The sequence below is a fragment of the Chionomys nivalis genome, chromosome 7, assembly GCF_950005125.1.
Source record: "Chionomys nivalis chromosome 7, mChiNiv1.1, whole genome shotgun sequence".
Classification (NCBI taxonomy): domain Eukaryota; kingdom Metazoa; phylum Chordata; class Mammalia; order Rodentia; family Cricetidae; genus Chionomys; species Chionomys nivalis.
Window position 1 is genome coordinate 18,991,721 of NC_080092.1, and position 23,114 is coordinate 19,014,834.

The 23,114-nt window shown below is 48.7% G+C and overlaps 1 protein-coding gene across 1 annotated transcript in view; it reads left to right on the forward strand.

The window, feature by feature from the left end:
* Slit3 (slit guidance ligand 3) overlaps positions 1 to 23,114 on the forward strand; it is a 593,945-nt gene that overhangs the window by 546,882 nt on the left and 23,949 nt on the right. The window contains exons 24-29 of the mRNA XM_057774230.1: positions 11 to 82; positions 1,926 to 2,089; positions 3,778 to 3,902; positions 9,406 to 9,503; positions 14,670 to 14,809; positions 18,374 to 18,467. Of these exons, the coding sequence (XP_057630213.1) occupies positions 11 to 82; positions 1,926 to 2,089; positions 3,778 to 3,902; positions 9,406 to 9,503; positions 14,670 to 14,809; positions 18,374 to 18,467 (693 nt within the window). The remainder of the gene's footprint in view (positions 1 to 10; positions 83 to 1,925; positions 2,090 to 3,777; positions 3,903 to 9,405; positions 9,504 to 14,669; positions 14,810 to 18,373; positions 18,468 to 23,114) is intronic.

Consider the following 23,114-nt stretch of genomic DNA (forward strand, 5'->3'; position numbering starts at 1 on the left):
TTTGCTTCAGAACCCTCCATGGCAATGACATTTCCAGTGTTCCTGAAGGCTCCTTCAATGACCTGACGTCCCTCTCCCACCTGTAAGTAACCTCTTTCTTAGTGTATATTGGCTCAAAACAGAAAATGATGATGGTGACAGCCAGTGTCATCACATTGTGTTATTTCCTTGTGTTAGGCAGATGTCCCTCCACATGCACGGGGGAATGGCTCGCGGAGTCCCAAGATCCCACAGATGCTCAAGTCACTTACGTACAGTGGCATATAGGAGCATGCCACCCAGCCTCCTAAATACTTGACATAGTCTCTGGACTATTTAAAATACCTACTGCAATGTAAACACTTTGTAAATAATCAGTATACCATATTGATTATAGAATAAGGACTCAACCAAAGTCTGGGTTTATATGTGTTCATTATAGATGAAACTTTTAGAAATTATTTTCGACCCCATAATTGGTTAGACCTGCAAATAGGAAACCTGACATTCAGAAGGCCAACAGGAGCTTATTTTGAGATACTATATTCAAACTGTACGCAATGTCTGGTTTCAGAAGCCTTCATAGGTATCATCAATCCTGGCAAACGATGTGATGTTTGAACCCTTACCGTACCCTAAACACATTCGATAAATTATCCTATGTATTTATTTGGGGGGAAGGCAGGTTCAAGACAGGGTTTCTCTGTAGCTTTGGAGCCTGTCCTGGAAATTGCTCTGTAGACCAGGCTGGCCTCCAACTCACAGAGATCCGCCTGCCTCTGCCTCCCGAATGCTGGGGATTAAAGGCATGTGCCACCACCACCCAGACGAATGTACTTTTTTTTTAAGTTTAAAATTTTTATTGTTTTTATTGAGCTGTATATTTTTCTCTGCTCTCTTCCCTTCCTCCCCCTCCCTTTCTGCCCTCTCCCATGATCCCCACGCTCCCAATTGACTCATCTTGTCTTTTTCTACTTCCCATGTAGATTAGCACAATGTATTTCCTAGAACATTAAGTCACTTTATCCCCCCCCCTTTTTTTTTTACTTTATTGCCTTTTATGTGATGAACTTGAGACTTGGGAAAATTTTAAAAATTCATTCTGAGGCTACATAGCCAGCTAGTAACAGAACCTCAGTCCAACTCCAGGTTTGCCTTGACTGCAACGGGCGTATTCTCAAGCCTTCTGTATTCCATCCTTATTCTGCTCAAGGAAATCGAGACAGTAAATAGCAGCTGACTACCTGAAAGTTGCCCATCAAGCCAGTGAGACTTCCGGGTAGGGTTCAGTTTCCTTGACCCCCAGGTCAGCCCTCCCCTGACAGCACGCTCAGGTAGTGTTGTCTTCTGGGTACCATCTCTGTTGGTCGGTGTATAAGATTGTATTCCTCCTCTGTAAATATTTTAATTATGTTCATGTCGTGTGCACAGGCTACAGTAGTAACATGTATGCATTCTATAAATCAAAAATAGAAATGCTAAAAAATGGGATTTTTTTAAAATTCTTTCCAATCTCTTTGGAGACGTTTGGGTTCAACTGTGGCTCTCTCTTCCATATCTTCAATCTCACTAGATTGAAGCAGCTTCCTAAACCTGGGTCTCAGAACCTTCTTTGTAGGACACGTCTTCTAACAGACCCTGTGCTTGAGAGCTGCCTGAGAAGGGGGCCAGAGGTCCAGAATGAGAGCCAGGATCGGAGTAGAGCAAAGGACAGAATTTCCAGAGAAATGAGAACGAAGCCTTCAAAGAGGGGTGTCATCTAGGTGGGGATGGAGCATCTAATGAATTGGAAATAGATTCTGGAAACTTTGATTTTGCTTGGTGGTCGTGTCTTCTCGTCTGCACACCAGACTCCACTGATTTAGTTTCAAAACCTTGAGTTTTGAGGGAGCCACAGTTTGGGAGGCCAGGCCAGGCAGGGCCTAACTTCCTCTTCTGCCTTCTAGGGCCCTGGGAACCAACCCCCTCCACTGTGACTGCAGTCTGCGTTGGTTGTCAGAGTGGGTAAAGGCTGGATACAAGGAGCCTGGCATTGCCAGATGCAGTAGCCCCGAGTCCATGGCGGACAGACTCCTGCTCACCACTCCCACCCACCGGTTCCAGTGCAAAGGTAGGGGCTGCCGGCCCACCACTCACTGTCCTCACGGGATCTGCTGTGTTTTCAACATCTGTGCACATGTGACTTGTAAGACCACAGCTTATCTCAGGCACAGAACCTAGGTAACATAGTTCTATTATTTCTCTGTTTCATATTATATCCTTAGAGAAGTTTCAAAGACTCAAATATGTGATCCTCAAACAGTTTGCAGAATTGCTTTCCCGAAAAGGTGATGATCAAGTTGGGCTCGTTAGCACCCTCTGTGTACCTAGAGAACCAGATTCTTTTGTCTTATGTTATATATATCAGGGCCTCTCCTTTATTTTATCTGCCTTTAATTTTGAGGCATCCTGAGTTTAGTTTCGGAATTTATTATCCATTTGTGTTGAGCATTTGTCTGTTGATTTCTCTTCACTCATCTTCTAGAATGTTAATGTTCAGTTTGTATTTTCCCTTTCAAACTTTGTTGTGCCCCATGTACGTAACAGCTGAAACCAGAAAAACATTCCGCTGATTTAAAGGCAATTTTATCTTTCTGCTTCCTGCTTTTGAGACATCTGATCTGATACTAGAAGGACTCAGATAGCCCTGGGACACTGCCACTCGATCTAGACAGGAGTCCCCTGAAGAACATTAAAAACCAAGGGTAGGGGTTGTATCTGGATGGCAGTGACTGGCATATGTAAGGTCGAGTTGGATCCTCACTGCTTGCAGAATAACATTGGTTTTCAGTCCCACAATCTCGGTTTTGATTAAACTGGTGTGAGTTACAGCCTGGGCATGGTATGTAGGCTGGTTCTGACTTGTCCTTGTGTGTCCAGAGAAATCTCCATGGGCCGGGACCCCCCCCCCCCCTTTAGTCAAGAGGCAAGCATGGGCAAATGACTCTGCTCATTCTCATGTAAGCCCAAGTTATACCTATCGGTCTCAGAACTCCCTGGGACCCTTATGATCACTCACCAGAGTGAATCTCAACCCATGTCCAGGTTGAGGACTATTAGCTCCAGGTCAGTTAAAGTTCTGGCATTAAATAGGACGTCTGTATCCCTGGCTCATGTTCAAAGGTGTTTGTAGCAGTAGACATAGCCCCTTTTTGCAAAACTCTATGTGGGGACCATGACCTCCTTTCAGCCCTTAAACACACACACACACACACACACACACACACGAGATGGTTGCAACTTCCGTAGGTGAAAAAGGCAGTGTCCCTGTCCACATCTTTCTGTGTAGCATCATTATCCCTAAGGTATCGCAGGAAGGACTCTCTGTGTGTGCCTTTGGCCTTGGCATCCCTCCTTGGCTATTCTATGAGAAAGGGGTTGGCCAGGGCAAAAAAAAAAAAAAAAAAAAAAAGAAGGAGGAGGTCAAAACAGAGCCTGTGCCCAGAACTTCCTGGAATAGAAGACACGCAGGAGGGTTCTAATTATGGTGCACTATTTGCAGATTAGCACCCAAATCGGATCAGGCTAATTACAGTAATTGATTCGACGGCAGAAGTGCCTCTGTATGATGTCCCACTGTGATTCTTACTCACTGGACAGTGGCTGAATTAATGGGACGCTCGCCAGAATGGATGTACAGCCTCAAGAGAGCCAGCTGCCCTCTGGGCCTAGAGATGGGAGGGAGCCCGAGCAGAGGGGAAGGAGGGTGAGTTAGCCTTCTAAGGGAGCTGCCATCCACACTCTGGTTTTGCTACCCAGGGCCAGTGGACATTAACATCGTGGCCAAGTGCAACGCCTGCCTCTCCAGCCCGTGCAAGAACAACGGCACGTGCAGTCAGGATCCCGTGGAGCAGTACCGCTGCACCTGCCCCTACAGCTACAAGGTAAGGCGGGAGGCTCTGCCCACGCCACTCGTGCCCAGGCTCTTCCTTTGTTCCGGCTGCAGGGGAGACCCCATGCAGCTGATGCTACTCAGAGTAGCCTGGGTAACTCTATGACACATGTGGCCCACAATGTCACTGTTCTCCTGCATATGGGCTAAGGCTAAGGCCCCTCTCTGATGGACCCGTGGAGTATTTACAGGGATGCTTTGAGATGAGAAGGAAAGGCTACCTCTGCATTTTCTTCGTGAGTCACAGGGAGACTGCAACCCAGAGAGGTAAAGGGTCCTTTAGCAAAGGCATCCATTAAACCCAGCATCCCGACTGCCATTCCAGGGATTAAGGGGATGAGGGACTCGAGGACTCAATGGCCTGGGGGCTTCCAAGCAAGCCCACCTTCACAGTTGACAAGCCTAACGAAAGAATTGAGATTCGCTGATCTCCCTTCCATCCTACCAGAAATCCAGGCTGCTTCCAAAACAATCCTCTCCCCCATTCTTCTTACCCAGCACAACCCAGAACAAGTTACACCATCTCCCTGCTAATATGTACGGAGTATGTGCCATGCACTCTGCTTGGCATTTGGCTCACCCTTTCTCCCAGCAAACCTATGCAGAAAGCCCTATATAGATATAAAAACCAGGCTTCGGTAGGCTTGGGATTAAAATTCAAGGCTCTATGGTCCCAAAAAGACAAAGTCCTTTCACCTGAAGAGGTTCCTGAGTAGCCACACCCCTTTCAGTACCTTGCTGGGATCAACAAAGCTGTGGCTGGTGTTCTTCCATGGGACACTTCAGATCCCAACTTTCCAAGTACCATCTGGATGGACTGGGCAAACCACGAGCCCAGGACAGCCCACAGCCCGTCTTGTGCATCCTCTGCACAGGCTGAATGACAGAAACACGGTGTCCGCATCCTCGAGGAACCAACCGTGTATGTACAGTAACAGGCTTGAAAGGCAATTTCTGGGGAACCTGATGGCTTTCTCAGCGCCACCCGGGCTGCTAGCAGACAGTGTCAGAGTGCCACCTATGGGCCTGGAACAAGAAAACGCAGGGGTTTGTTTTAAAGCTGTTCCTGAATCCTTAAATTTAACACAGAGTCCCCAGAACGGAGATTGAGAACAGCATCACTCAGGCATGGGTCTGCTGAGACCTCTGCATGTGTGTTCAGTGTAGGGGGAAGGGTCTCAGGATCCGGAATCACAGAGAAGCGTGCGAGGAGTGTATCTTTGCCGTGTGCTGGCTGTCTATCAGTGACCAGTGACTTCACTTCAGCCGTCTCTGGACACTTGAACGCATCCCACGGGTTGTGAGAAACAGATACACAGTCATGTGTAGAGCACACCTAGGAAAGGACCTGGGGTATGAGAAGTACTTGGTAAGTTATCACATTGCCACCTTCCCTTTTGCGTACCGGCCACCCTCATACTGACGTGGGAGATCGGCCATCAGTAGCCTATGGCCGCTGCTGCTTCCATTTGCGTTTCAGTCCACAACAAAGTGTTAAGGACTTTTCACACACGTTGCTACATTGCCTTGGGAAACTAAGGATGCATCGCCATTGCCCTTAGTCCCCTGTAAGACCAGGCCTTGGTGAAGCCGTTGGAACACATTATCTCACATCTTAGAGATATCAGTTCTTATCCTCATTTGAGAGATGAGCCAAGATTTATAAATACAAAGAACTCACCCAGGCTCCACTACCTGCAAAGCCCGGATGCTAGTCTTCCCTAGTAACTGGCTGTCCTCTTACATCGCCCTCCCGCCTGAGAGTGGGAACCGTCACCGTCTCCAGCAAAGCTGAAGCGAGGTTAAAAACACATCCTGAGTGCGCTTTGCCTACGTTGGTGCCAGGTTCAGAGACATTCCACACAACCTAATAGTTTTGCCACTATTCCAGGATCTGGGGAAATAAAATACTGATTTTTTTTTTCCCAACCACTTAGCTTCATGCACATAGGTTTGGTGCCTCAGAGCGGTCCTTCCCAAGCCTTTGTGTGCCCAAGAATCTTATTAAAATCTAGGTTCTGATTCACCAGGGCTGGGGTCAGGCCTGATGTGGTGTATATTTAACAAGCTCCCCGGGGCTGACCAGTCCAAGGACCACACTTTGAGTAGCAAGGTCCCTGAGCAGTTCCCCAGCCCTCTCTCACCACAGGTTAAAATGAGGGAGCTGTTCCTAGATTCTTAAAGAAAGCCAGTAGCCTTAGTCCTGTCAGAGAGGGGAGATGAGGCGGAACAGAGGACAGAAGGAACACAATTGAGGAACATCCCGAGTCCCAGAGATCTGAGCAAGCCGCATTGGAAGAGAATTGAATTTGGCTAATTCCGTAGACGTTCGAAATGGTGATTATTTTCAAGGACACATAAGCGACAGAAATCTCCGTCTCTAGCCCTAATTACTGTGTTTTCAAGCACCAGGAGATGCCTCCTAGATTTCTGTGCTCTGCCTAACAGTCTAAAAGAGATCCTGCACACCTCACCACACTTTAGAGGGGATTCTGCCAGTGGTATTAGGATACCTCATCACCCTTCAGGGGGCGGGGTCTGCCTGGGCTAAGCAGTACTTGCAAGATCACTAGAGTATCAGGTCAGATTACGGACAGGGCTGGGAGGGGGTGCCCGTTGTACCCTTTTTAAGGTTCTCTTATCCTGCCCTTCATACTTCTTTCTCCAATACCACTACCACCCATGCAAGCACCCCTGAACTTTTGAGCATACTCAGCCCTGCCTCAGAGCCGAGGCATCGTCATCACTGCTGTTATTTACAGGGCTACGTCACCGTCACCCAGGAGATCCCTTGCAGGTATTGTGATTCCCCGCAGTCCAGGTAGAAACTGAGCATCCCTTAAATCAGGGATCCTCACCCTTCCTAATGCCGTGACCCTTTATGAACCCCAACCATAAAATTATTTTTGTTGTCACATCCTAACTGTAATGTTGCTGTCGTGTATCGTAATGCAAATATCTGATATTTCCGATGGGTGACCCGCAGGTTGAGAGCCGCTACCTACTATGAAATGCTTGAGACCAGAAGCATCTCAGATTTCAGGTGTTTCTGGATTTTATAATACTTAAATATGCATACTGATTGGTACTGTGGATCCGTGTATGAGTCTCAGAGCACATGTAAAAAGCTGGACATTATCATGCTAGAAGAGTCATCTCAGAACTGGAGGTCAGGGACAGGCATAGTTAGAGGGCTTGCCTACCAGCCAGCCTGGACAAGCTGTCAAGACTCGGGTCCCAGTAAGAGACAGGCCATGGCGTCAGCTCAGCGAGAAAGGTACCTTCCCGCACAAGCTTAGAGACTTGAGTTGGATTTCCAGAGCCTGTGTAAAGTGGAAGGAAAGAACCAGCTACCAGCTCCACAAAGTTATCCACTGGCCTCACATGCATGGTAGCCCATACTGTGTGCACACTTCCACACACGCGTGTGCATGGGCACGCGGGTGCATGTGCAAACACACGCGCGAAGATATCTGGAAGATAGAACCAAGACTAAGAATGAAATTAGCCTGTTTCGTATATACACATAACCTGTACTTGTAGGGATTTTTACTATTCCTGCATTTTGACCATGACCCATCTCCTGAGGTCAAAGGTAGAATTTCCCACCTCTGATGACCTGTCAGCCCTCATGTTTGATATTTTCAATGTACTTTGAATTTCTAGATTAGGCATACTCCATCCACCTCACTCCCATTTCATGGAACATAAAAACAAGATCAAAGAAAATTAATCATTTCCTTCAGCCATCTAGCAGGCTGCCTAGACTTGGCTCCAATCCACAGCACTCCAGAGCCCAGGTTTTCAGAGGAAGAGAATAAATGGTCCGGCATAGAGGGGCCTGGTGCTGAATTCGGACTCGGCTGTCTGAGTTCATCTGTTGGCCGCCTGTTTCGCTAACTGCTGCGTAGTCTCAAACCTATTGCCTTCTCTTCCAAGTCTGCCTTCCCTATCTGTAAAAGGGAATGTAATGACAATTGTACCGATCTCATAGGCTTCTTGGGGACATTATATGCGATCGTGGCTATAAAACACTTAGCATGAGGCCAGGAATGGAAAATGTGCTCAATAACGTGAGTGAGAATTCCTATGGCACTTTCTATTCCAGACGCTGACTTTCAGATGGGGGCCCTGAGTCACTGCGGCTTAGGGGTAAAGCCAGATAGCTCCATAAAGAGCACTTTACCTCTCACTCCCCCTCTGAGAAACCTCTGTGTGGGGCATGGACTCACATAAAGAACTAGACAGACAAGGACAAAGCCTTCCAGCTACTGGAGAGGGGCCCGGGGCTCCAGCGTGCAGGAGAGTGGGAGGATGCATCTGGACCCCAGTGGAGGCTATCCTGGCCCAATGCCTCAGCTCGGTTGGCAGTAACCACACAGCCAGGAAGCCCCAGTCCCATGCCATCACAGGCACTGGCAGCAACAGAAGACGGGTCAGGCTCTTCTCAGGCAGATGGTGAGCAGGTGGTGGTGGCAGTGGGAGAGCTCCCATGATCACCCTGGCCTGGCGTGCACCCAAGTCCCTGAACCCACGGCTCAGAAATATGTGCAGTAAACACCTCCCCAGGCCTGGTACTACGAGGTCCTGCAAAGGACAACTTGGGGATCTCAAGAAAGTACAAGATTCATGTCTGAAGTATAGGCTCCTAGTCCCAAGAGAGAAGCGGGAACCATGGGGCCAAGAGGACCCCTGGGATGTTAGGTCTGTGCCTTGGAATCACCTGTTCGGAGCCTTTGTTCTCATTTTTGCTTTTACCTGGCATGATCATCCCCACCTGCCAGATACTGGCTCCTTCTCAAGTCATACCTACCCTGAAGAGGAACCTGGTCCAGAGGAACTCTACCTCACGCCAAGGCATTGTAATTCTCAGCCTGGCCTAGCCTGGCCTTAGACTTGGGAGCAAATGCAAGCATCTAAGCTCTACTGGAGACCAGCCAATCAAGGAGGACCTGGGGCGGGATGTCACTCCACAGACCATGGTTCTATAGGTTGTACCATAGGCCCCCTGCTCAGGTTACGGATTGTATTTAAACCACAGTGAAACAAATAGCAATACCACCCGTTAGCTTTTACAGAACGCCTACTGTGTGCCAAGGATGTTACATGATACACAGTGGAAATCTCCCCGTGTCATTCTCATAACTACCCTGTCACAGGTTAAAGGGCTTGGGCCCACCATCAGTCAGAGGTGGAGCTGCAAACCAAACTCACCTGGATCCTCAACCCCTACTCATGCTCCACAGTTTAGGACAGAGAAGCCTGTGAGCTCTGGGCATTGGTCCTGCTGAGCCTGAACTCTGCACTCTCAACATCCCTCCCTTTCTGATGAACAGCCACCGGAGGCAGTGACTCCCTTTGTCTTGTACTGACCTCCTCACTTCCATCTTGGTTTCATCCCAGAGGCTGCTGGGAAGTCCCTGGGGTCTCCTGGGTCATAGCAGCCGTCAGAAGCCACACTCACCAGATGCTCCCCCCCCCCATCTGTTCCTCAGGGCAAGGACTGCACCGTGCCTATCAACACTTGCATCCAGAACCCTTGTCAGCACGGAGGTACCTGCCACCTGAGTGAGAGCCACAAAGATGGGTTCAGGTAATACTCAGCCCTGACCTTCTGTCTTCTCAGAGAGCTTCCGGGTCAGACTCCTGTTCGGGAAAGATGTCAGTGGGGGGAGCATTATCCCTGCTCTATACAGGAAGAAACTGGGGCATCAAAGGATAAACTCTCCCCAGAGATGCAGAGTACGGGTGCAGGGATTCGAATCTAAGTGCCACCTCCACTCTCTGAGTCTGGAGGTCTCCAAGGGAGGCTGCAGATGCTGCTAAAGTCATAGGATGGGACCCTGGCCAAGAAACCCACCTACCCGGTGGTCCTGCCGCCACTTTCTGTGTCACAAATAACAGGGACCACCGCTGTCACCTTCTGTGTGCCAGGTGACAAGTGCACTTCCACTGTCTCTCCTAAACCTTCTCACACCTCTGTTAGGGGAAGGGGGAGTTAGGTCTGCATTGAGCAGGAAGGAGACTGAGGCACAAAGGCTAATGTCACATGTCCTGGTCTTCGAATCATGCTTCTAGGCCTTTCTTGCTAGGTGGTAACTCCTAGGAATGGGACGGTGCCTCTGGCCCACCCGTCCCCCACGGGCTCCCAGGTGCTGCAGTTTCTCCAGCAGTCACCCCAGCAGAAACAGAGCCCTGGGAAGGGGCTCCCCCAGCACAGCGGGTTGGGCAGCAGCCCCTTCACAATAAAGATGAGACCCCGGTACCAGGCACGCTCTGGTCAGACCTCAAATTGCGCATAATTAACTATCAAAAGCCCTCCAGCGGAGGCTGCTGTGTGGTCTGGGGAGGAAATCTCCAGAGAACCCAGCTGGCCCGTGCATTTGCCTGCCAAGCCAGCCCCACCTAACCATGACTCCTGAGAAGTGGGACTCGAGCGCTCTTCCTGCTCCTGCCTGGAGTCAGCCTAACCACCCACTTCCTGTTTACCAAGAAAAGAGATGACCATGGTGGCCTCAGTCAGGAAGTGTATGTCCAAGGCTGAAAGTGGGTTCTGCCCTCCTCGGGCCTGGGACAGGGTCCTGTGTTGGGGGCAGGTTCCCTGAGGGTGATTGTTCATCAAGGTCCTGCTTCGCCCTCGGTCTTGGACAATTTTCATATAAACCGGAAACTTAACTATGAAAGACTATAATGTCCAGATCTACGGGACTTGGGGACTGGGGCCGAAGGTTTTGGAGGACTTGAGTGTGTACAAGACGCAGCTCTTCCTAAAACCAGTGGGAGCAGGCGGGCATCCTAGATTCTGTTTTACTGGAAAATCTTGGGCAGTCCTTGGCTTAGAGCTGTACCATTCTAGCTGCCTTCTGCATCGTGACAAGGTACCAGGGCTATGCCTGTCCTCCCCATTGCTGTCCTCTCACAAGGATTAGGGACTCCTTTGACTTTAACTCACCATCATAGCTGTATCAGCCTCATTTCCAACAAAGGTCACATCTGGGGTCCAGAGGGTCAGTACTTCATCCTACCACTTTTAGAGGACCACAGTCCTCTAAACACCTCCAGAGTGTCAGAATTCCAGAAGCATCGCCTGCCCTCTCCACTCAGGTGCTACTGTGCCTTGCTGTATTGCCTGCTCGCCAAATGAGCAGAGGTCAGGGCCGGCTGATGTTATAGCTCAACTGCAGAGCACTTCTGCAAAAATCGTAAAACAAACAGGTCAGTAAATAGATGGATGGACAGATGATAGATAGATGATAGATAGATAGATAGATAGATAGATAGATAGATAGATAGATTTATTGATAGATAGACAGATGATAGACAGATGATAGATAGATAGATAGATAGATAGATAGATAGATAGATAGATAGATAGATAGCCAGCCATAGGGCTAACAATACAGAAGAACCAAAAGGAAGATGAGACCTCAAAATCTGAACAAAGTCTCCCTGTTAGCTAGCTCCTAGAATTGCCCTGGCCAGAGCCTCTCAAATTATTTTCACTCATGACCCGTTTTGGCCCTGAATATTTTTATTCAACCCTAGCTATAAAAGTATATGAACAATCAGGGCTAGACGAATGGCTCAGTGATTATGCTACTGGCTACTCTTATAGAGGACCTAGGTTTGATCCCCAGCACTCTTATGGTAGCTCTCAACTCCAGTTCCAGTGGTCTGGTGCCCTCTTCAGGTGTCTATGGGTACTGCATGCACATGGTGCACAAACATACATACAAGTAAAACAGCCATACACAAAAAATATTTTTAATGTAAAGTATATGAAAAAGTTATATACTTTTATACCCAGGATATAAAAATATAAAATTATTTTTAAACAATTCCTTGGTGCGTATATTATATATTATTAATAATTATATTATTAATTATCTATTAAAATATATTTACTATTTATTAAAGGCAAGGACAAATTTGTATACTAATAAGATTAAATGTTGGCTAAACATTTGAGATTGTAGGACATAGAGCACCTTCAATGTTCTTTTAGAATAGATAGATACTTTTATTTTAAAATCACCAATTCTTAGAATGGCACTTTGCATAAAGACATAGTACAAAATTGTAGAAGTATAGTTAGGGCTATTTCAGAAATTGTTGGAAATTCTATACTCAACCCAAGCCAAAATCCATTTAACAACTTTTTATGACGCTCGGCAGCAACTCCAGTGGCATTTTTAGAGTATTATTCTTTCCTTGACAGTTTCGTACATGTGTACAATGTCTCTCGATCACAGCCAACCCAAATAACCCCCCTCCCGCTCTGCCCAGATCTCCACTAATACCTCTGCCTTCCTACCTTCAAGTCCCGTTTGGCCCAATTAGTACCACCTGCCTGTGCATGGGTGTGGGGCCATCCACCAGGGCCCTGGCAGCCTCCCAACAGCCATACCCCCGAAAAAAATGACCCTCCTCCCCGCAGCCAGTAGTCGCCCATAGTTCCTCAGGTAGGCATGGATCCTCTCCCACCCGTGCTGGGACGATGACCGGCCTGCTCTTGTACAGATCATGTGTGGGTAACTGCGGAACCGCTGTGAGTTCGCGAGCGCTACAGCCCTGTCATCCCGGAAGGACAGTTTCTGAGCACTTCCTGCCTTCCTCCAGCTCTTCTATTCTTTCCGCCTCCCCTTCCTTGATGTTCCCTGATGAGCCTCAGGGACAGTTGATGTCAGTGTCCCATTTGGGGCTGAATACTCAACTATCCCTTAACCTCTGCACTTTGACCACCCAAGTTTGCTAGTCGTTCTAATCTAGGGGTCTAGACATCAGTATCTGGAGGCATTTGAAGACATGTCCACTTAGTGAAAAGGTTCCCACCTTAAGTCTGTGACCCTCCTGAGCCATGGGCTTTGACATTCTAATCCAATCCAATCCAGAGATACGCCAAATTGATGAGGGGTGGTGATAGGGAAATATTTTTAAAATCCTTACTATTTCAGTTTTAAAATTGCATTAATAGCCACATTTTCTGCACTCAGACTGCAAGTGTGCAGTTAAAACACTGCGGTTCCTAGCACACAGGAGTCTCCAGTCTGAGCAGAGGTGTTTGCAGCACTGTGGTGTGACAGCATGCGTGGGGCAGAGTGCACGCGGATGCTCAGAAGCAAAGCTGCAGAGACGTCACGTGAGGCGGCACCAGCCAGCGCTGCCACAAACACCTGGGATTCATTATGCATTTGATTTTTAATTAAATTTTGGACGGCGTTCGTTCAGAAACCTTTCGCTGTTGCCAGAATTTTCACAATCCCTACGTTCAGTTATAGGAGCCCATATGGGGTCACAATCCGCCATGTAAAAAGCTTCAGCTTGAAGAAGCCCTTCAAGGTACCTGATAAGGACAGGAGAGACTTTGACGTGCCCGCACCCTCTCTCCGACCATTAGCAACATCTACGAATAACAGTTACTGCTTGTTTAGGATCGTGGAGTACCTGCCCCTGTGTGACTGTAAAGAACTGGCCCTTTTCATGATACCCTGGGTCTATAACAGGAAAGGGGAATAAGGATCATTTTGCTCTGTTATTCATTAGCTCAACCCTCAAACGTCCTTGGGCTTTTGCAGAAAAGGTGATCCTGTTTTCAGGTTGTAAGGAAATGGATAAAGTAGGATTCTGGGGCCATGAAATTCTTTTTCTCTTAGTTTAGTTTACTTATTTCATCTATATCCAAAGTCAGAGCAGTCTCGGAATAGAGGCCTGGACTTCAGGTCTAAAGCCTGAGCCACTTCCGGGGATGACCACAGCTCCTTGACCCGAACTTGGACCCTACAAAGAGGGAACTTCACAGAAGCCCTTCATCAGACACTAGCTCCCTCCCTCCCCTCCACACTTCCTAACCTGTGGCTTCTTCGCTGTTGCCCAAGCTTGATGTGTTCTCATCTAACCTCGCATGCCCACTCCTATGAGCAGGGTTTGGCAGGGATGGGGTGGGGAGGAAATCTCAAACAGATGTTCTGCAGCAGAGGCGGATGAAAGACGCGCACCTGCCGATGGGTGTCCTTTGAGATGCGCTCACAAAGGGTCCTTGGTCTTGGCAAGAGAGGAGTCCTCCCACTCCAGCTCCTCAGAGGCTGGGGTGTTGGGACAGGGCAGACAGGGCAGTAGGGGAGATGGTTCTGGTGGGTTTTGTCTAGAGCTCAGTATACCGAGTGCCTTCTCTGTAGCTGTCTCCCCTTCCACTTGTTTCGGTTGTACGTATAACAACCTTAGATCTTATCAATACACAAGGTCAGACATCTGGAAAGTGCCAGGCCAGAATGCATACCCTGCAGGCCTCGCTGCAGAGCCGTGACCTTGACCAAGATGCCCAATCTACCCCTCGATATGGAAAGTTTGCCTTAGGATGAAACATTATGGGGAGCGCTTCCCCTCCCCTCGCTGTCTATTCCACAGAGGAGCCAAAGGAAAGGAGGATTCAAATACAACTGTAGGGACTTAAGCCATCTCCAGGAAACCACTTCCAGCTGTGGCGAGGTGGAGGGGCTTTGCTGGCATAAAGCAAGGTAGGGGACCAGAACACTGCCTGGAAATGAGTAGCTAGACAAAAGGACCTGGCAGGTTCCTAAGTGTCTTCCTAGTCGGGTCTCCAAGGCCTCAGGGTCCACTGTGCTATCTGAGACCTCCAGCCAGCAGAGAGACCTGATGATTGTGTTTTCTGTCCCCTGCCCTTCCTGCCTTCCTCTCAAACCTGCCCTGCCCCCTGACCCTGCCGTGGAATCCCCTCCGTTCTACACACACATCCCTAAAGCTGCTCCTGCCCGCTGGGCTTTGAGGGACAACGGTGTGAGATCAACCCAGATGACTGTGAGGACAACGACTGTGAAAACAATGCCACCTGTGTGGACGGGATCAACAACTACGCATGTGTGTGCCCACCTAATTACACAGGTAACAGTCGAGGGGGACACGCTCATGCAGGTGTGTTTGTGTGGTGGGGTGGGGTGGGGTGGGTCTGAGGATGTCACTAAGAGAACACGGTTTTCTTAGTGATATCCTGGAAGGAGGAGGGAGACAGAGGCCCCCTGAGTACCCTCTCTGTTGTTTGTCCCCCTGCTGCTCTTCCCACTTTGGAACATACTGACGCTCTCCCACCTGCCTGTGCAGCGCTTATGGCCACCCCTTCCTTTGGGAACCCCGCATGTTTGAGGCTGGGCAGAGAGGTGTGGTCACAGTTGGGGCTTTGTTTAGTTCTGGAAATCTGTGCCCCACGTGCTCTTCTTGGAGCTGGGAATGCAAAACTGAGCAAAACCCAGTTCCTTCTCAGAAGAGGCTTAAGGTCAGGCCGAGAAAGATGAGCTTGCGTGGGAGGAAAAGTCAGGGGCAGGAGGGTTATGAGATCACAGCGGAGAACTTACCCGGCTGGCGGATACACAGAAGGCTCCCATGGGAAGGGTTCCTCTGGAATGTCTTCCCACCCACCCACCACCAAAACCCAACATCTCTTTTTCCTACATCCACAAGCCCTCATGAGGATATTTAAATACTCCTTTTGCTTGGGAACCAAAATGTCACCAACTGATGCAAGCAGATTTCTTTGTGCTGAAGTCAAGCTGAAGCGACATATCCCAGACTACGCGTCCATGAATTCTTTGAAAAATGAACCCATAGAATTTAACTCCATGGTTTTAGAAAACAGTAATAATTATAAAATCTGAAAAACACTACATGTAAGAATAGCCGTCTCCTTGGAGCTGTGACTCTTAAGAGACGCGGTGGCGTTGTGAACATTCCTGCTTTAAGGGGTGCTGTGTGTGTCTCTTCCCAGTGTATCTGATCTCCAAGACTTCTTACGCCACCTGCAGCACCATTACAGACCTAGACATATTGTGCTCTAAGTAATGTCATTTGGAAATGCAAACCTAAGACAAAGGGAAAATGTGATGGTACTATTGGGGGCTCCCTTGTACCCGTCCATGGAGCCCAGCTGTTCTGTGAAGCAGAGCAGGGGGGAGGGGGTGTCCAGGTTGTCATGCCTGCAGAGGTAGGAGCACAGAAACTCCCTTTGCCCCTCCTGAGACTTAACTGTCAAGCCCTCAGCTCAAGAGCCAGGGATTCCCAAGAATAACTTTGAACCTGTGCCAAGGCCATTGGGAAAGACCATCTACTCTACTCGCTCCAAGCTTCCTGATGCAGACAAGGCCTTGTACGGGGAGCATGTGCAGGGGAATGCCCACATGCCCTTCCTCTCACCCTCTGCTGAGAGCGTGGTAATAACCAAGAATTAGTATTGGCAACAGGCAACCATTACTGGGGGCACTATATGCAGAACGCTGACATTAAGTCTATGGCATGGCTCAGGGCTTCTGCCTACCTAAGAGAGAGCCCTGTGCAACATCAAATCTTTGCTATGCTCAGTGCCAAAATGGAATCATGATGCCAGCAGCTAAGGGGTAAGTAGAGAGGCTCAAATTGGCTCTGTAGCAGAGATGGACTTTTAAAAAAATCCCAACATGCCAGGCACACACCTTTAATCCCAGCATTTGGGAGGCTGAGGCAGGCAGATCTCTGAGTTCGAGGCCAGCCTGATCTACAGAACAAGTTCCGCAACAGGCTCCAAAGCTACACAGAGAAACCCTGTCTCGGGGGAAAAAAAATTCCAGCAAGCAGATGGGCATGGAGGCAGGGAGCTGAGGTGAGCCCTCTGCCTAGGGCAGCCCTGCCCGATCTGCAAGTGACCAGGCTACTGCAGGTGTGTTGCAGCTTACACCTGAGGGGGAGCTGTCTTAGGGTTTGCTACTGCTGTGAAGAGACATTATAATAAAGGAAACATTTAACTGAGGTGGGGCCTTACAGTTCAGAGGTCCAGTCAATTACCCTCATGGCTGTTAGCTTGCTGGAGTGTCGACAGACATGGTACTGGCCACATCTTGGTCAGAAGGCAACAGAAAGTGAACTGACTGTCACGCTGAGGGGAGTTTGAAGAAAAGAGACCTCAAAGCCCACCTTCACAGTAACACTTCTTCCAACAAGGCCACACCTCCGAATAGCGCCACTCCCTTTGGGAGCTATTTTCTTTCAGATCACCACAGGAGCAATGTGGCTTCTCTGTCGTAAGAAGCGTCCACACCCTACCCAGACATGTGTCTCTGCCAGGCACTAGGACGAGGAGGCGGCCTCCCGAGAACACAGGGCCTCTTCCTGGGCAGATATGAGTGGTACAGTTCAGGTCTAACTCGGGGCAGGGTGGGGCTCAGCCTGTCCCACCGCAGCATGGCGCTAGTCTCTGAGGTGGTATCTCATGCCATCACTGACCAACCACCTTCACACTTCCTGTCCCTGTTAGCCTCCTATTTGCTCCTGACCCCAACCCCCTGGCCTTCTGAAAAGAGCTTTCAAGGTTAGAAATGTTTCTGTCTTAGATCACCTTCTCCTAGGCTTTTAGCTGATCTTTCAGAGGACTTGGGTTTAAATCCCAGCACCCACATGGGGGCTCACAACTGTCTCTAATGCCAGTCCTGTGGGATCTGATGCCCTCTACTGGCCTCCACAGGTACACATTGTATGTCACAGACATACATTCAGGCAAATAAAATAAAAATGAATAAAAATAAAAACAAATAAAAATCTTAATAAAAAACAAAAATCCTGGCTTTAAACTCATGCACTGCTCTGTGATACAGTCCTTCCTCCTCTCCCTATAACTACATTCTTAACACAGATTTTTCAGGTGATGCGGGCTTATCATATTTATCCACGCTCACCATCCCTGGGTACTTAGGACACATTTGGCATTTTGCAGCGCTGTGAACTTCAAAGGTAGTATATCCAGAGATCAGAACTACAATCTCCTTCATTTCCTTCTCTGAAACATTCAACTGTGGCAGCTATCACATGCCTGGTCCATTTTTTCCAGGAAGCTTCCCCTGGCCCCCTGAGCAAGGCTGTGGGTCCCCGTCTTTGTGTCCACAGTTCACTGTCATGGTGGCGTTCACACCTGTGGGTGGTAACTGCCTGCCTGTTTGCAGAGTATTCTCACTAAACAGTCGTAGAGGATAAAACTAGTCAGTGTCGTGTTCCCAGCACCTGGTACCATGCCTTGCATGTAGAAGATACCCAATAAATAGATGGCAAATAGGAAAAATATCAATATGCATAAGCATAGGCCTAGGTCAGGGTCTGACCTGTGGCTTCAGCTACAATGGCTCCAGAAATGTCAAGAAAATCAGCCAGACGGTGCTGAGTATCCAGGAGAGACCCCAGGGACCTCCTCACTGTCACTCAGGTACCTGAGTGTGTCTTCCCATATGGTGTCGTTTTTCTTTTCCTTTTTCTTTGTTTCTGAGTCAGGGAAACTGAATCAGGAGTCCAGTAGAGATGATATTACCAAGAGAAGAATGTAGGGCTCCTGGTATTTGTGACCTATGGTCTCGACTGTGACAAGTGGGACTTTGTGGCCTTGGTGACTCCCATTATCCTCCCAGATGCCTAATTTCTCTTCCCCATAATCTCCAGGGGAGCTGTGTGATGAGGTGATTGACTACTGTGTGCCTGAGCTGAACCTCTGTCAACACGAGGCCAAGTGCATCTCCCTGGACAAAGGATTCAGGTAAGGCCAGCCTCATGTCCTGGCACAGAGCCCTGAGGAGTCTGGCTCCAACAGCCTAGGTTTGAGGTTCTGAGTCAGGTAGTGTCTGCCTCCCCCTGCACAGCCTGTCACCCCATCTTCCTCCCCACTGTATTCATATGCATCTGTCTGACCCAGGCCTGGTCATATTTTCACAGGTTGCCTTTATCTTTTATACTTTTGAACAGGAGGGACCATTCACAGAAGGAACCATTAAAGGTTGATGCACGATCTGAAAGGTGTCTGCTTAGCCTACCCAATGTGTAGCCCTTGTGGCGGGCCACCTTCATGATCCTGCTTCCCCATGGCCACGGAAAGTTTGCTAGACTGCACCTGTGGGAGGGAGGTGGTGGAACCAGGAGTTCTGACTAGGTTCAACAGTTACTGCCGTTGGCGGAATATTCTCCATCTCCAGTGGCAGAGCCAACTAGGGGTCCCCATGAAGAATTTGTAGAGTTAGGAAGAGACAGACAGAGAAGCCCACCCAGTGCTTGAACCTGAGTGTATCTTCCATTCCCATATGGTGTCTTGTTTTCTTGTCTCTCTCTCTCTCTCTCTCTCTCTCTCTCTCTCTCTCTCTCTCTCTGTGTGTGTGTGTGTGTACACACGCACATGTGCAGTGTGCGTGTGCATGTGAGTGGGTGCTCTCACCACCGTGGCATGTGTCAACGCCACAAGTTGCTGTGGAATATTAAAGGAGGATCACTTTCTAAGCCTGAAATTTGCAGTGACGTGACTGGCTTTAGTGGGGGATCTGGGGGTTCTGAACCTGGGTTCTCAGGCTTGCACAGCAAGCCTTTTACCCCCTGAGCCACCTCCCCAGATCTCTATTATCCTTTTCTGTTGCAAAACCCTGGGCCTGTTGTTCATCTCCAGGGCAATTGGAAGAGGTGTGAGGGCTCTGGCTTTGCCAAAATAAAGGAAGGCACGGCTGCTCTGTATGCCACCCTGAGCTAGTCCACCCAGCTGCTCATTCCCCTCTGACAGAAGCTAGGAAGGAGTTTCAGGAGCAGCGGGTCACCTGAGGGCAACCCCCAGACTCCTCCCAACCCCAGGAGCCAACATCAACTGAGAGCCTCTGTTTCCTAAATACCAGGCTGTGTTCTGCAAGTGGACAGAACTCTGTGAAGTGCAACCTGGAGATAGGAAACATGCCAAATCCACGTGTGGGCCCAAAGCAGAGATGCCCAGACTGTCAGACAAAGGACTGTGGGGCTGTGGGGGTGCCAGGGAGGGGAAGGAGTAGTGACTAGCCCTCAGTCACACTGAATGAGGAGAAGAGTATCATCCAAGGTCTAGTGGACAGACAGCAGACTTAGAGGGCATGGACTTTGAAAGAACATACCAGGCCATGGAAACTGGTCAGGGGTGGGTGTGGACACCAACAATTAGAGCTGCCATAGAATTTTCATGAGCCTCTGATGTTTGTTCTGAAAACCTCACCCTCTGCTATAACAAAGGGCCCTTGAGTCTGGGACAATATAGGAAAAGAGACACTAGCCGAGCTTTCCTTGAGTCTTCTTATTTATATGTCATGTCTCCTAGGAGACAGTGTCTCAGAAAGTCTATATAAACCAACACGGTAACGGTAGTTTTTATATTTAAATGCACTTAAACAATAATCCATTCTCCCAATGAGGCATTTTATTATTGTGTCCCCTCCCCTCCCATCATCAAACATTTGATATCCCACAGCAGCCTAGCAGGACATCACTGAGAGAGGGTGACGTGCTTGGGACAGCCTTCGCTTATCTTTAGAGACACTTTCATGAGATCTCAGTGTCAGGCAGATCTGCCCAAAGACCCTGAAAATAGCAAAGATCCCATTGACTCATGTGCACTGAAAACTCCATGCTGTACCTGGTCTCATGAAGCCCTCGTGCTTTCAGTAGTGAAAAACTGGGGCCCCCACAGCCCAAACCCAGTGACACAGACCCAGCTGCCTAGGAGCTAAGAGAGAAGAGGGGCTGCACGTCAACCCAGGTCCGTCTGACTTCTCAGCTAGACCCAGGTGCACCAAGTGTCCTTGGTCCCACGGTCACTAGACTGCATTATCAACATGGAAGACACAGCAAAATGTTTGAAAACAAAAGGAGTTGAAGTGGCACCACCTGCTGCTTCTGCAATCTGAGAAGTATTTATTATGTAGTCCCTGTTGTGACGAGCAAGCGGAGCGAGATGCCCAAACCCGTACCTCGTGGATGTGTTTGGAATGTAGTGCCCACGCACGCTCCCTGTAGCTTCACTGTGTGTGTGTGTGTGTGTGTGTGTGTGTGTGTGTGTGTGTGTGTGTGTGTGTGTGTGTTTGAAGTAGAACTCAGTAGACCAGCTGGCCTCAAACTCACAGATCCTCTCGTCTCTGCCTCCCAAGTGCTGGGCACCACCGCCCAGTGCTTTTTTTTTTTTTTTTTTTTTAATGGCAAAATCCTTTTCTTTGCTCATTAGCGTCTAAGAAGGCCATGCCAACAGAAGTCCGTAGTAGATACTCTCGCCTCCAGGCCTCCACCACTGACTTTAGAAGTGCAAGTAGCTTCCCTACTCATCGGTTGCCTTGAACTTCATGTTTTAAAGGTTGATTTTTATCCTGTTAAATGTTGAGGAGCTGTTTTTTTTTGAGCCTTGGAGAGGGCCTGTTCGTTTCAGCTGCTCTCAGGGGCTCTTTTGGATCCAAGTAATGAAACTCAGATGCCTGCCAAGGCTGGGGCTTGGTTTTGGTTTTACTCTTTTTTAGCTAGTTTACAAAATAATGGGCTTCATTTTGACATCCTCATGCACACGTACATCCTTGTGCCTTGATCATCTTGTCCTCCCCACCCTCTTCCAGTCCTCCTCCAGGCCCAGATTTACCAGCAGCTAAAGCACTGAAGCAAAATCTCAATGCATCAGACTTCTAGTTTGTTTCTTTAGAAAACTGGCTGAGCCAGTTTTGGTGGCAGACATTTTTTAAAGATTTATTTTTATTTCATGTGTACAGGATAAGATAGCAATCAGTGCCTGGGGCCTAAGAAGGCCAGAAGGAAGCATCAGATACCCTGAGACCAGAGGTGTAGACTGTTGAGAACCAAACCTGGATGCTCTGCAAAAGCAGCAAGTGCTCTTAACCAATGAACCATCCCTCTAAGTCTTCCCCGCCCCGTGGCTTTTGTGTGTGTGTGTGTGTGTGTGTGTATACATGTGTGTACAAATTCCTGCAGAGGCCAGAAGAGGGTATCGAACCCTACTGGAACTATAGTTACAGGTGTTTGTGAGCTGCCTGATGTGGGTTCTGGGAACTGAACTTGGGACCTCTGTAAGAGCAGCAAGTGTTCTTAACTGGTGAACCATCTCTCTAGCCCTGATGGCAGATACTTTAAACACTAGGACTTAGAGACCCATATAGAAGTGTCAAGAGTTTGAGGTCAGCCGAGGGAGTTTGAGGCCAACCTGGCTTTGTCACAAGATCTTATCTTTTAAAAAAATGTTTAAGAAATTAAAAAAAAAAAAAGCCTGAGGGAGGGAGGGAAGAAGGAAAAGGAAAAAGGAGAGAGAGAGAGAGAGAGAGAGAGAGAGAGAGAGAGAGAGAGAGGAGAAGAAAAGACGAAGAAAGAAAGGAAGAAGAAAGATAAGGAAGGAAAGAGAAAGAAAAGAAAGAGCCGGGCGGTGGTGGCGCACGCCTTTAATCCCAGCACTTGGGAGGCAGAGGCAGGCGGATCTCTGTGAGTTCGAGACCAGCCTGGTCTACAAGAGCTAGTTCCAGGACAGGCTCCAAAACCACAGAGAAACCCTGTCTCGAAAAACCAAAAAGAAAAAAGAAAAGAAAAGAAAAGAAAGAAAGTTAGTTAGTTAGTTCCACGAGGGACCGCAGTGGGTCACCCAAGGTCTCAGCAGGGTAGCGGTGGGTCACCAAAAAAAAGAAAAAGAGAGAGAGAGAGAGAGAGAGAGAACAAACACTTCGGCAGCACTAGGTTGCACATCTTGGATTTGCCAGCCAAGTCCATTAAAGGTAAACTGATCGGATACTAGTAAAATTCACCAGATCTGAACACACACAGGTCCACCCAGCAGTCTTCAGATTCTGGAACCGTTTCTACAGGGCCACCATGGCCCTTCAGAATCTTTCCTAGTCATCCACTTACCTAGCTCTGGTGTGATGCTGGGACTCTACTCCACTCTGTCTGTTCCTAAAGGGAAGGAGTACAAAGAGGCAGGGAGGAGAAAAAGCCAGTCTCAGTCTCTCTCTCCCCACCCCCTCTGCCCCGAGTCAGAGTCTGGTCCTGAGGGTCCAAGCTAAGAATTCAGAGCTCTTGCTTGCCCTGCACTCCCTGCCTATGCCGCCTCTCCCTTTGCCTTGGAGAGATGGCATTTTGATTTTTTACTCTGCCCAGAAGAATTGAGCTGATACACAGGCCTTTCAGGAGGGAGAGAGACAAGAGGACACTGTGTTGATGTGTGTTTGTAGGGCTGCCTCAGGCCTAGGTACTCTCAGGTCTGTTTCTAGGCAGGGATTTCGGTTTTGTGTGACCTCAAACAAATGAGCCACAGACTCATGGTCTGGCCACATACAGGCTTAGTTTGGGTGCTAGAGAATTATGGTTGGGCTGTGGACCCACTGCTCTCTGGGGAAGGCTGGACCAGTTGAACTGGGGCCTG